Below are 12,920 nucleotides of genomic sequence, written 5' to 3'. Positions count from 1 at the left end.
ATTGTTTTTAACTAAAATGTCCTTTTACAAAAGAGCATAAACATTAAACACAAACATCACATCTCCTGCCCCTTTAGACAGGAACAAATCAGTCAGGCGGTTTGCAGATTCACTTTGGTCTAGAGAGGAGTGTTGGCTTAGGTGTTTCAGTTTGTTTGTTTCGAAATGGAAGGTTCTGCTGTTCCACTTGTTTTTGTTCAGGTTCAGCAGTTGCAGCTACAGGTTTGTCATTTGAATCAAGTCAGGTTCCACCAACTGAAGCAGACGTTTCCCAGAAATCTTCCAAAATATTCCATCGTGAATGGAGATCCCTGGAAATTTGGTTCATTGGATTTGGCTTATCTAATCTGGTCAGTGTCTCTTCCAGGTTCCACAGGAAGATTCAACATCATAGGTCAGTGGTCCTCGACGCTTGATGATTCTTCCCAGGAGCTACTTTGATACCCCGCAGTAATTTTGGACCCAAACAGACTGATCCAGATTAAACCACAAGCTTGTTTACTTGTGTCGTGTCACCTTTTCTGATTAAATTGCCTTGAACCAATATTTCCTTTCAAATCTGGGCACAGCAAACCCATTCTGGTACACAGTCGTCTTCTAAACATCAGCTCAGAAGGGGATACACCTGTTGTTGAATATGGAGTGTTACGATACATCATCAAAAGTTCTTCAGCTTCAACTTCCAATCTGTTTGCGTCCTCCCCTTCAATAGGGCCACTTTGAATGTCCGGACAAAGCGCTCCATTTGAGGAAAGGTGGTAAGGCAAGATGAGAATCTGCTTGATACCATTGTTTTTCAGGAAAGTTCGAAATTCACATGATGTGAACTGTGTGCCATTATCAGACACAATCTGCTCCGGCAATCCAAAGGTAGTGAACACATTCCGGAGAGCATCAATGGTCTTTGCTGAAGATTTCATGGGAATAACATGAGGCCACTTTGTGCGGGCATCCACCACAATCAGGAATGTATGTCCGAGAAGTGGTCCAGCAAAGTCCACATGAAGTCTCTGCCATGGGCGGTCAGGCCAAGCCCACGGATGTAATGGAGCAGGTGCAGGAGAGGACTTAATTTCTTGGCATGGAAGGCAATCAACGACCATGCCTTCGATGTCTTTATCCAGGTGTGGCCTCCATGCATGTAGACAAGCTAATGCTTTCATTTTGACGATTCCCATGTGACTGAGGTGAAGTTCTTCTAACATTCGTGTTTGGAATTTTGGAGGAACAACAACTCTGATTCCCCATAACAAACAACCGTCTTGCAAAGTCATCTCAAATCTACGCATGTCGTAAGGTTTAAGCTCAGTGGCTCAGTACCTCAGTACTTCTTGAGGTACACACCAACCATTCTGTGTCTACAGGTAAACTTTGGAGAGCACAGCATCCCTCAGCGTTTCAAGTCGAATTTGATCTGCTTTAACAGGTAACATGTCTATCTGGTTCACATTGAAAGGAGCGACTTCACTTCGGGTCGTGGAGTGTGGAGTAACGCAAGTCTGGAAAGTGCATTCGCATTTCCATGATTCTCAGTCGAGCAAAATGTAATTTTGTACTGGAAAGCAGATAAGATCAGTGTCCACCTTTGTAAGCATGCAATGACAAGTGGCAGAGTTTGTGACTTCGGGCTAAGCAACCAGATCAAAGGCTTGTGGTCTGTAGTTAATGTGAATTTACGCACATAAAAATATTGGTGGAACTTTTTGACTCCATGGATTAGTCCAAGAGCTTCCTTTTCAATTCGGGCCTAACTTTGTTCTGCCTTGGACAATGTGCGTGAGGCGTATGCAATGGGCCTTTCACCTGCCATCAGGAAATGTGTTGGAGATGACAGCGCCAACACCATATCCAGATGCATCACAAGCCAGGCTGACAGGTAACTTTTCATTGAAATGTGCCAGGACTTCAGCAGAAGTGAGCTCTTTCTCTAGTTCCTTGAAACTTTCCTGACAGGCTTGTGATCAATCCCATTTTGCATTCTTCTTCAGCAGGTTATTCAGTGGTGCTGCCTAGGTAGCCAAACTGGAAATGAACTTGCCGTAGTAATTCACAAGTCCCAAAAACAAACGAAGCTCCTTAACATTTTTGGGCTAAACATTCACCACTGACTCCACCTTTCTGGGTGAGTTTGAGGGGCCAGTTTCATCGATCACCTGTCCCAGGTACTCCACTGAGGGCTTCAAGGACGAGTATTTGGACTTCTCACAGCGGATGCCGTATTTTTCCAGTCTACGCGGGACCCTGCCTAGGTTCTCTAAACGAGTCGGGAGGTTTTTCCTGGTGATGAGCATGTCGTCTTGGAAGCAGATTACACCAGGGAGGCCCTGCAGTATTTTGTCCATGGCCTGCTGGAATAAGGCTGGTCATGACGTGCTTCCAAATGGTAGTCATTTGTATTGATTTAGACCTCTATGTGCGCTGATGGTTATATACTTCCTGGAATCTTTACTCAGCTGCATTTGCAAAAATGCCTTTGATAGGTCAAGCTTTGTGAATAATTCACCTTCATTCAGAGCAGCAAATAGGTCCTCAATTTTCGGCAACGGATACTGATGCACTTCCAGGGAAGGATTAATGGTGATTTTATAGTCACCACATATTCTGATAGACCCATCATCCTTCACTCCTGGAACTATTGGAGCTGCCCATTCTGCATTATCAACTTTATCTAAAAGTTTCAAGTTATTCTAGTTCTTGCTCGATTTTCTGTTGCATTGAGTAGGGAACTGAACGTGGTTTGAAGAACTTTGGAGGAGCTTCGGCCTTCACAGCAAGTTTGGCTTCAATATCTTGAATAACTCCAAGACCTTCTTTGAAGACTTCAGTATACTTGTTTAACAAGGATTGCAACAGGGGGTTGCAATGCACTTTGTTTATTTTATTCCAGTCCAGCCGAATTTCTTTTAGCCAGTTCCTGCCCATAAGCAATGGATAATCCCCTTTCACAATGATAAGTGGCAACTTTGCTATTTGATCTCCATATTTAACTTGAACAGACATTTTTCCAAATATATTCACAGGCTCACCAGTGTAGGTGCTAAGCTAGAGGATGGTTTTCTCCAATGGGCATTTCTTGAAAATTTTCTCCCATGTCTTCTCTGAAGCAACAGAAACAGATGCGTCTGTGTCAACCTCCAATTCAACCATTTTATCATTTAAGGCAATGCCAACTTTTAGTCCTTCATCTAGTTTCAGATCAGACTGAATGCAATAGAATTGCTCTTCCTCACTGTCGCTGTTAGTTTCATTTTCAGTCCTGTCTGGACTCATTACTTTTGTATTTTGTTTCCAAGTAATGCGTTTTCTTTAAACTGCCTGTTTGTTTTCAAGCGTGACTTGTTTGTGTGCTCCTCGTGATGGCCTTTTCTTGGTGGTACTGCTTTACTGTGATCAGTCATTGATCCACATGCACACTGTATGTGTGTATGTGTCCTTTTTTTCCACAGTAGCGACAATCTGTAGTTTTCCACTTACAGGCTTCTGCATTATGTCCTATTCTATTACAGCGGTAACATGCTTGAAAGCGAGTATACCCTGACTTTACTATTTTACCTTTGGCATTGTTAGAATACGCTTTCAAATCTCCAGCTTGTTTCTCTGCCATTTCTATGCTTTGCGCAATCTTGAACACTTTCTTCAGTGTCAATTCTTGCTCCGCTAACAATCTACACTGAATTCTTTCATCTCTTAGTCCATAAACCAAGTGATCATGCAACGCTTCTTCCAGGTAACCTTTAAAGTCACAATGTTCCACTAATTTTCTCAACTCAGCCAGGAACTGGGAAGCTGACTCACTGTCATGCTGTTCTCTTCGGTGAAACTTGAATCTCTCGGCAATAATTGCTGGTCTGGGATCGAAGTGTTTTTTCAAAACATCTACAAGCTCTTTAAAGCTTTTATCCGTTGGCTTGTCAGGAGCAATGAGATTTCTCAGTCAAGTGAAATTTTTCATTCCGATGACTGTAAGAAACATTGAGGCCTGCTTTTCCTCTTCAATCTCATTCGCAATGAAAAACTGTTCCATTTGCTCAACATAAACCAAAGTCCATAGTAGCTGGATCAAAAGCCCCTAATAACGATGATCCCATCGTCGTCATCATTTGAAGTGTTTTGTCACTTCTTAACAATTAAGAATACACACATAGCTATCTGCTTCTGAACTCCAACTTCCTGTATGAAAAACAGAAGGTTCCTCTATTCCTTATTCTCCACCAGAGGGCAATACATCCCCGGGATTGAGCACATCCTACTGTCAGGTTTTATATAACAATTCTTTATAACTAAAATGCCCTTTTACAAAAAAGCATAAACATTAAACACAAACACCACAGATAGTCTCTCCCAGGCCTGTAAATTGTTTTCCCTTACTAAATATTAGCATCAAGGAACCGTGGTTATGGGACAGGGTGTCACATCTCTGTCCTTGATCACACTAAATAACACCCTGCTCAAGATGGTTAGCAAATCCTGCTACACTGAATCCATGTTACCAGACAATCTGTCTCTTGATACAGAACTTGACAAATGCATAGGGAAAGCAACTACCACCTTTGGCCGACTCACAAAACACGCATGGAAAAACTTTTAAGCTGACTCTTAGGACCAAGATGCTTGTTTATGAGGCCTGTGCTATATGGCTGTGAAACAAGAGCAACATATAGCTATCAAGAAAGGGAGCTCAACAACTTTCAACTTCGCTGTTTGCAACTCATTCTGGGCATCTCATGGAAGGACACAGAGGGAAATGGTGACATCATCTATGGGGCAGCATGTGCCACATGACGATCAGTGGCTACAGCGGCTTGGCAACAGGCACCAACACCGAAAACAACTCTCAGTGACACCTGACAACCACTTCATATGCGACTCACGTGAATTGATCTCTTCATCCGTAAGCAAAAGTGTAGTATATGAAGCTACCCTATCCCCAATGAATTTGCTGCATTTTCATCATTTTATATAGATGGAAGGATGCTGACAGCAATGTAACCAAAAATAGTAACTGGCTGGAGAGATGTACTTGGGCTTTTTTCAGCCTTTTTATTGTCATATCCCTAACACATGAAAGGGATCACAAACTGTTTAAACCTTACTTTTTGCTTATTTAAAAAGTGGACTTGCTGAACCAAAAGATGGCTGCTGCAGGTTATATGATTCACAAGTTGGCTATAATTTCTAGAAATTTCCACAGCAGTTACTAGACAAAAACTCAACCCTCATCTGTGTGGAATCTCACACCTCTCAATGTGAGGACACAGAAATCAACGAAACCAGGGATGAGCAGCCCAGCCTGGTCCTATAACAAAGGGAGAGCCATCAAAACTCATTATATCCACAGAGGCGCTAATAGTCATGATCTATCTCCGAAGGTGAACAATGGATTTTGACCAGAGGCATAGAAACAGCTTGTTAGCCTGCAACTGACTCACTAATGGGCAAAAACACATGACCTAAGCTGTTGTAAAATTGTAATATTATATTTCTAGACTCTCAAGTCAGTCTACTGTTTAACCTCCAGCCTGCAAACGTCACAGCAGAACTCCAGGCTGACCAACAGCCTGCATCAAGTCCAAGCTTCCTCAAAGGCTGTTAAGATTCCTGTCGTTGTCTGCCGAGCAGACCAAGTCTCTGTATACCAACCACATCTCGCTGCGTCACCATTAACTTTAAAGTAATTCTGCAATTCCTGCTTCAGCTAGCTGAGCCTGTCTGAACTATGACTCCTCCGTGAAAGAGCCCTCATTGAACTCTGACTTTCCAGACTCTGGCAATGATGTCAACTGATATGCATATCTGTGGTTCTTTTTATTTTTAAGTTATTCATTGTTGTAAAAACTCCTCTTTCCTATCACCATATTGCGTGCTTGTGTGTGTGTGTATGAAGTTGCGACCATTCGCTGGGTTTGAATACATGAATAAACAATTCTTCTGATTTAACTCTGAAGAGTTTGCTGCGAGTCACTTTAAAAATTGACCTCTCAAACCAAGGGTTTGGGGAAACAAGTCACAGCCTATTTCAAAAATCAAAAACACCTCTGCTTACAGACAGACGGAGAGGAAAGAGAGGTCAAGGTTGCCTCTCTCCCCTGTCCGTAACACTACATATTCATATAATGAGGACCTTGCCAGTGGTTGGTCTTTCTTTATACTTACCAAACTATGCAGAGGTGATCTACTGAGAGCCATGCTCTTGGGACAGCTGATGTCTATGAAATAAAAAGCACTGTCAAGTTATTCTGTATACCTTTAAAGGCTTTATCAAATGCCTACCTAAAGCTGCAGCATTACACACTATTCCCCCACCAAGAAATACCCAATGTTTGTTTGATACAGTCCCCTGATGGCACAGCTGAGCTCATGAAATTGTGTTGTGGGAAACGATAAAGCCTCCATCCTGGGGCCTTCTAGTAATAGTGAGGAACAGGTTGAAGGTAATATGGGTTCAAAGAGTAGCTTAATTACTCTCAAGTAAAACTAGCAATAAACCATTTTCTTCACAAAACACCTTACCGGCAGGCAGACAATAATATGATTGAGGTGCACATTGAGCCTGTGCAACAACAGAAAAATAATAAAAAGAGTATAAAAGGATATTTTATTTATAATGCATTGAAACTAGTGAGGTCAATATGGTAACTAGTATGGTCAGGGAAACAAACTGAAATGGCAAGGCATAAAGTGAAGCTACTGCTGTAGTCTCCCTTCAATCTCCCAATACAAACAATATTTATATGGAAATCTGAGAAAGTAATAGTGACCAAATTAACTTTAACTATACAGACCCATAACAAGAACAGTTTAGAAATTTTTCAGATTTCCAGCATCCTTCCATAAAGTATTGTGTGAAACTGAAAGATTATTCCATGTTTCAAATGGAAAATTGTTTTGCAGAAACCCTCCCTGAAACACAAACTACTTCTTGTATTTCCAGTCTAGACACTTGCATATTATAAAAAAAAGTCACATTGCTTGAAAACTGATTTCTCTCCATAAGTGAAAAAAATCCTGACACACAGAAAGAGCTGCAACATGTCCGAGAGGCTTTAATCAAAGCTGCGTACAGTCAATGTAATGCAGCTCCTGACTTGTGTCAAAACACCATGCATGTCATTTAGAATGTACAAGCCTTCACATGCTTTCTCAGTCTCCATATTTTAAAATACAATTATCTCCAATCAGATAACCAAATTTCCACTTGATTACGGTTGAAATATTTAACGTATCATCAAATCAAGCTACAGCACAGAAAGCCATAAGGCCCATCATGCCTGTGCCAGTATGAGCTCTTCATTAGCAGTTACCTACACTAATCCCATTTTCCCATGTCCTTTCCCAATATTCCTTTTCAATTCCATTTTTACTGATGCCCTAATTTCTGCCTCAATACCCATCTCGGGCACTCCACATCCCAATGACCCTCTATACGAAAAAAATTCTTGACTTCTCCCCATCGACAACAAAACAGGAATAGAATCAGGCTAAGATTCAACAATATTAGGTCTGTCAACTTAAAAATGTTCTTCTCATTAATGTCTGGAAACTGGTACCTAATTTTAGGAGAGCTGTCCCATAGATAATTCAAATAACAAACTGACAAAATCATACTCAAAGACTGATACCTTTGAGCCAAAATCCTAGACTCCTCAATCACCATCCCTGGGTAGTTGCTATTCAATGGGCAGAACAGGTGTACCTGAAATCATGGGTGGGAGTAGTCAACATTGACTCCGAACTCTATGAAATATCATAGCTTTAGGTCTAAACAGACCAAGGAAGCTTTCTGCTGGTTATTACCCACCTTCATTCCAAACTGTGTCCACCATCATTTGCAGGAAGCCCTGGAGGAAGCAAGGCCATTAGAAAGGCCATCACCAAGTTTGGCTTGGTAGTGCCACTACTGACCGAGCTGGCTGAGTCCAAAAGGACATGGCTTCTAGATTGGCCCCATGTCAGCTGTTGGGGAACCAAAAGGAGGGAATAATCAGCTTGAATTCACCTTCACTAACCTGTCTGTCACTGACTCTTCTGTCCACAATAGAATTACTAGGAATGACCGGCACACAGATCTTGCAAAGACAAAGGATTTTAATGTAACTAGCACGGTTCAATCCATTGGTTGGGGAACCAGTGGGAAATCTGCATCGCTTCTGAGTGGGAAGCGCAACCAGATTAAATGCCTGTCAGGCACTTAACCGGCCAGCATCAGTTTTCCCCAGGATTCAGGTGGAAATCCCGCCCACCGAGAGCTACCAGCTAATCAGAGGCCAGCAGCTCTCCAGTACAGGCAACACCGTGACTGAATAGGCCTAGGATCACCGCGGGATCCAGGCTGCAGGTGAGGGTGGGATGGAGGTCACGAGAGTTGGGGGGCAGGGGTGTAGGAGGCAAGGGAGTGGAGGGAGTGGCTTTCAGCGGCCATCCCCTGCCCGATGCCAGCTCCCTCAATCGGGCACTGAATGAAAGAGGGACCTGTCCCCACCCCTATCACAGGCATGGGAAAGCCAGGCCATTTGTATATAATCCCCCAGCCCCACCACTAAATCCGCTGGGCTCAGAGATAATTGGTGTCAGCCGGCTGAATAATGAACCTAACTGGAAGTCCGCCATGAGCTGGTGGGGCCTCTTCCCACCTCCCACTGAAGCACTGGAGGTTTTCATGCTGCAGGAGACTGATGTGCAGCCTCTCCCGCGATTGGGCCCAGCCGCCTTGATAGCCGCTACGACTGGCTACACTGAATCCAGCCCAAAGTCTCATCTTCACAATGAAGACGCTCGCCACTGCGTGTGTGACTCTACTGCCATGCCAAGTGGGCAGGCTGAGATCGGATATAGAAGCCAAAAACTGAACACTGATGAGTAGTGAGCCTTCAAGAGCAGCATAGTTCCTGGGATTCAAAGAATCTCACAGCACGAGGTGGTCATTTGGCCAATTGTGCTATCTTTGAAAGAGCTAACCAATTACTCCCACTTTCCTTCTCTTTCTCTATAATCCAAAAAATCTTTCCTATTCAAGTATTGATCTGATTCCTTTTTGAAAGTTACTACGTTTAAGGGGAGACAGTGACGTAGTGGTTTTGTCATTGGACTAATAATCCAGAGACCCAGGGTCAGGTGGACTCGGGTTCAATAAAGATCTGGAATTTTAAAAATGTCTAACAACAACCATGAAACCATTGTCAAATGTCATAAAAACCAATCTGGTTCACTAATGTCCTTCAGGGAAAGAAATCTGCTGTCCTTACCTGGTCTGGCCTACATATGACTCCAGGTTAACAGCAGTGTGACTGACTCTGAAATGGTCTAGCAAGCCACTCAGTTGTATCATCACCACCTTCTCAAGGGAAATTAGGGATGGGCAATAAATGCTGATGTAGTCAGCGATGCCCACATCCCATGAATGAATAAAAAATAGAATCTGCTTCCTCCACCCTTTCAAGGGGTGTGAGAATGGATTTTTAAAAATGTTTTGGGGAATATTGTGTTATTCTGTGAAGGAGGCTGTGTCTGTGTGTGTGTGTAAATGATTTAATTAAGCTGGGGAAAGGTTACTAGAGACCTGGGACTGAAGTGCAAATTCATTATATTAAGACATGAAAGAATAGAGGTGTCAGGTTTGTGCATTTGTTATAAGATATTTTGGTGGGCTTGAGGTACAAGTAAATAGGTTGGATATGGTTCGGCCTGGGACAGCATAGGACTGGTCAGGGTGGGTCATGTGGTCCAGCATGGTGCCAAGGCGAGAAGATATGGCCCTCGCGAAGATTTTATAATCCGTGCTGAGGAGGGAGACCGGGCGCCAATTTTTAAGTAGGCGGAGATCCCCCTTCTTAGGCAGCAGGGCAATGACCGCCCTGCGCCACGAAAGGGGCATCTCCCCAGTTGCGATATTCTCCCCTAGGACCCCCACGTAGTCGCTCCCCAGGACGTCCCAGAACGCCCTGAAGAACTCCACAGTCAGCCTGCCCAGCCCAGGGATTTGCCCCTGGAGTGGCTGTCGAGGGCGCTAGTCAGCTCCCCCAGACTTATAGGGGAGTCAAGCTTTCCGGCGCCCTCCGGTCCAACCTGCAGCAGGTCCTCCCACAAAACTCTGCGAGCATCCTTGCTGGGTGGGTCCAGAGAGAACAGGACAGTGCAGTAGGATTTAGCAATGGCCCTGATGCCCTCCGGGTCCAAGACAAGGGATCCGTCGTCGGCCAGCAGCATAAGGAGCTGCTGATGGACCCTGTTCCTTTTTTCCCTGGCATGCCTTGTTGCCGTCCGACGGTGGAGGTCTCCGTTGGGGGGCCCTCCAAGAAGGTGTCCCCCCGCTTTCCATCGGGGACCTGGGGTGAAGGGTGTTGCACGCAGCAGTCCCGTATAACTGAAGGATATGTTGGTTCACGGATTCCCAAGAGACCTGCGCCTTTTGCGGCCTTGTGGAGTCCGTGGACCACATGTATGTAGAGTGTTGTAGGCTGCACTCCCTTTTCAGTTATTTAAAAAACGTTTTATTGATGTTTTGTATGCACTTCAGTCCCACGCTCCTGATCTACGGGCACTAGTGTGGAGGGGGGCCGGGAGGGAGGGGGACCTTCTCGTGAACCTGCTCCTGGGCCCGGCCAAGTTAGCCATTTACAGATCCAGGCAGCGGGCGATCGAGGGTGTCGTCCTACCTGACTATCTGCCCCTCTTCTGCGGCTACGTTCATGGCCACGTGTCCCTGGAGAGGGAGCAAGCGGTGTCTGCCGGCACCATCGAGGCCTTCCATGCCCGGTGGGCACCGCGGGGACTGGGGTGCTTTATCGACCCCTTTAATCACATTTTAATTTGATGTTTGTCAGTTTCCTTTAAACTTTGTCTTTGGTTTTGCAGTTCCCTAATTTAGGGGCTGTGTTTATTTTATCCCTCATTGTGTTAATTTAGTTTATTGGGTTAACTCCAAAAGAGTTAAAGAGGTTGGATCTAATATTTGCACTTTTAGATAAGTTGAGAGTTTGTTTGAATATCAAAGGGAAGTCAGAGTTAACAAGAAACATTTTTGCATCTTACAAGAGTTCCATGGGTAAACACAAGACAGTATATTACATTTTATTGACCCAAAAGCAGAGAGAAAATAGAAACATGAAAGATTTTATATTTAGAAGGATTTGAGTTTCAAACAGGTGAGAGAATAATGGAACCTGAAATGAAAGGGGGAAAAAAGGTATTTTAGAGTTACTGTGGAGAGCTTGATGGCTCACTGTGTGAGGAAGATCTCCTGGGGCAGAATTTTTCACTCGTCGTGCGGGCATGCGCCCGGCACACTCGTGTGTAAAATAGCGCACGATGACATTGGGTGAGCGTCCCAATGTCATCACGCACTTCCACGATACTTCGGTCAGCAGGCACGCGCGAGAGTCAGTAGCTCGCCCGCCGACAATCAAGAGGCCTATTAAGGCCATTGAAGTAGTAACTGAAGGTGGTTTTTCGCTGCCCGTCCAATATTAAGGTTGGCAGGTGGGTGAATCGGCCAGGCGGCCTTTGCTTTTTTGAGGAAACTTCATCCAAGGGCAGGATGAGGTGTCTGAAGTTATTTAAAAACAAGACAAAATGTTTGGACAGAATGTTCATCAGGTATGTGTTCCAGTGACTGATTCTGATGCGTGGGCATTTTTCCCGGTTTTTAAAATCTTTATTTTTTGCTGTTAAATTCTTCAGCTTCCTGAGGCAGCTCTCTGCCTTCAGGGAGCTTTCCTTCCACACTCCTCTACACCTACTTCACCGCACACCCTCCTCCCTCCCCCACCCCGGCAGCGCTAAGCCTTTCAGCGGCCTTTCACCCTGGCTGGCTGTTAATTGGCCAGCCAGCATGAAATCGCGGTCGGGATGTGTTCCCCAGCCACTCCCGGGCCCGCCAAACTCAAAATCCTGCCCCTGGGAACAGCTCTAAGCTGGGAGAAGATGCAATTTGAATCATCCACCCAGTCAAGCCAGAAAAGTCTTGGGCTGCATCAAGCAGTCTTGTTCTGAAGTCTTTGATTTCCACAGCAGAGCGGAAGAGTGTTTAAGGGGTCGGGTAGTATGTCTTTATTAAAGTTACAGCAGTTTGCCTTGGGTAATATTACTGTACTTTTATAGTTAAACATCTATAAGGGAGTGTTGCCTGGAAGGTATTTACTTTGTGGGCCTGGCCAAGTAGGGAGTCTTTTGGGGGAATGTTTTGTAAGACTACTTTTAACTGTGTAACTGTAATCTTGTGTACTTAATTTTTTTTCTTCTTACTTTTAATTTATAAAATCCCAGAAGTATCCCTGGACTTCTTGCTGCTGAGATCAGTGCGTTTTCTTCTAGTTTTCAGAATACAAAAAGGTATGGCCTGTAAGCCAAGTTTCTCTCTGGGATTTGGTTTGCTCAGCAACATCTGCTGTGGTTATAACAGGGAGTGCATTCCAGGTCACAACAACTCACTTTATTAAAAATGCCTACTCATCTATCACCTTACTTTGTTTTGTCAATTATCTTAAATCTGTCCCCTTTGGTTACACTTTTAGTAAATATCCCCTTATATCTTTCTCTGCGCAAAGGAGAATTTCTCCTGTCTATCAACTTAACTGAAGTCCCGCAACTGTGCTACCCACAATGGGAATCGGGGGAAAACTCTCCACTGGTTGGAGTCATACCTAGCACAAAGGAAAATGGTTGTGGTTGTTGGAGGTCAATTACCTCAGTCCCAGGACATCGCTGCACGAGTTCTTCAGGGTAATGTCCTGGGTCCAATCATCTTTAGCTGCTTCATCAATGAACAACTCTCCATCATAAAGTCAGAAATGGGGATGTTTATTGATGATTGCATAACTTTCAGTACCACTTTTGAATCCTCTGATACTGAAGCAGTTTGTGCCCATATGCAGCAAGACCTGGACCATAGACAGGCTTGGGCTGATTAGTGGCAAGTAACATTC

At 44.1% G+C, this 12,920-nt stretch overlaps 1 protein-coding gene across 2 annotated transcripts in view; it reads right to left on the bottom strand.

Moving 5' to 3' along the window:
• The window catches only part of pgap1 (post-GPI attachment to proteins inositol deacylase 1), a 165,696-nt gene that overhangs the window by 110,048 nt on the left and 42,728 nt on the right, over window positions 1–12,920 (bottom strand). For both annotated transcript variants that reach the window (XR_013577940.1, XM_078551836.1), the window contains exon 6: window positions 6,154–6,206. Coding sequence is in view for 1 of the 2 variants with exons in the window: in XM_078551836.1 (XP_078407962.1) it covers window positions 6,154–6,206 (53 nt within the window). In the remaining variant the exon portion in view is untranslated. The remainder of the gene's footprint in view (window positions 1–6,153; window positions 6,207–12,920) is intronic.

The sequence above is a fragment of the Cetorhinus maximus genome, chromosome 11, assembly GCF_964194155.1.
Source record: "Cetorhinus maximus chromosome 11, sCetMax3.hap1.1, whole genome shotgun sequence".
Classification (NCBI taxonomy): Eukaryota; Metazoa; Chordata; class Chondrichthyes; order Lamniformes; family Cetorhinidae; genus Cetorhinus; species Cetorhinus maximus.
This window is presented reverse-complemented; position numbering and strand designations above follow the sequence as displayed.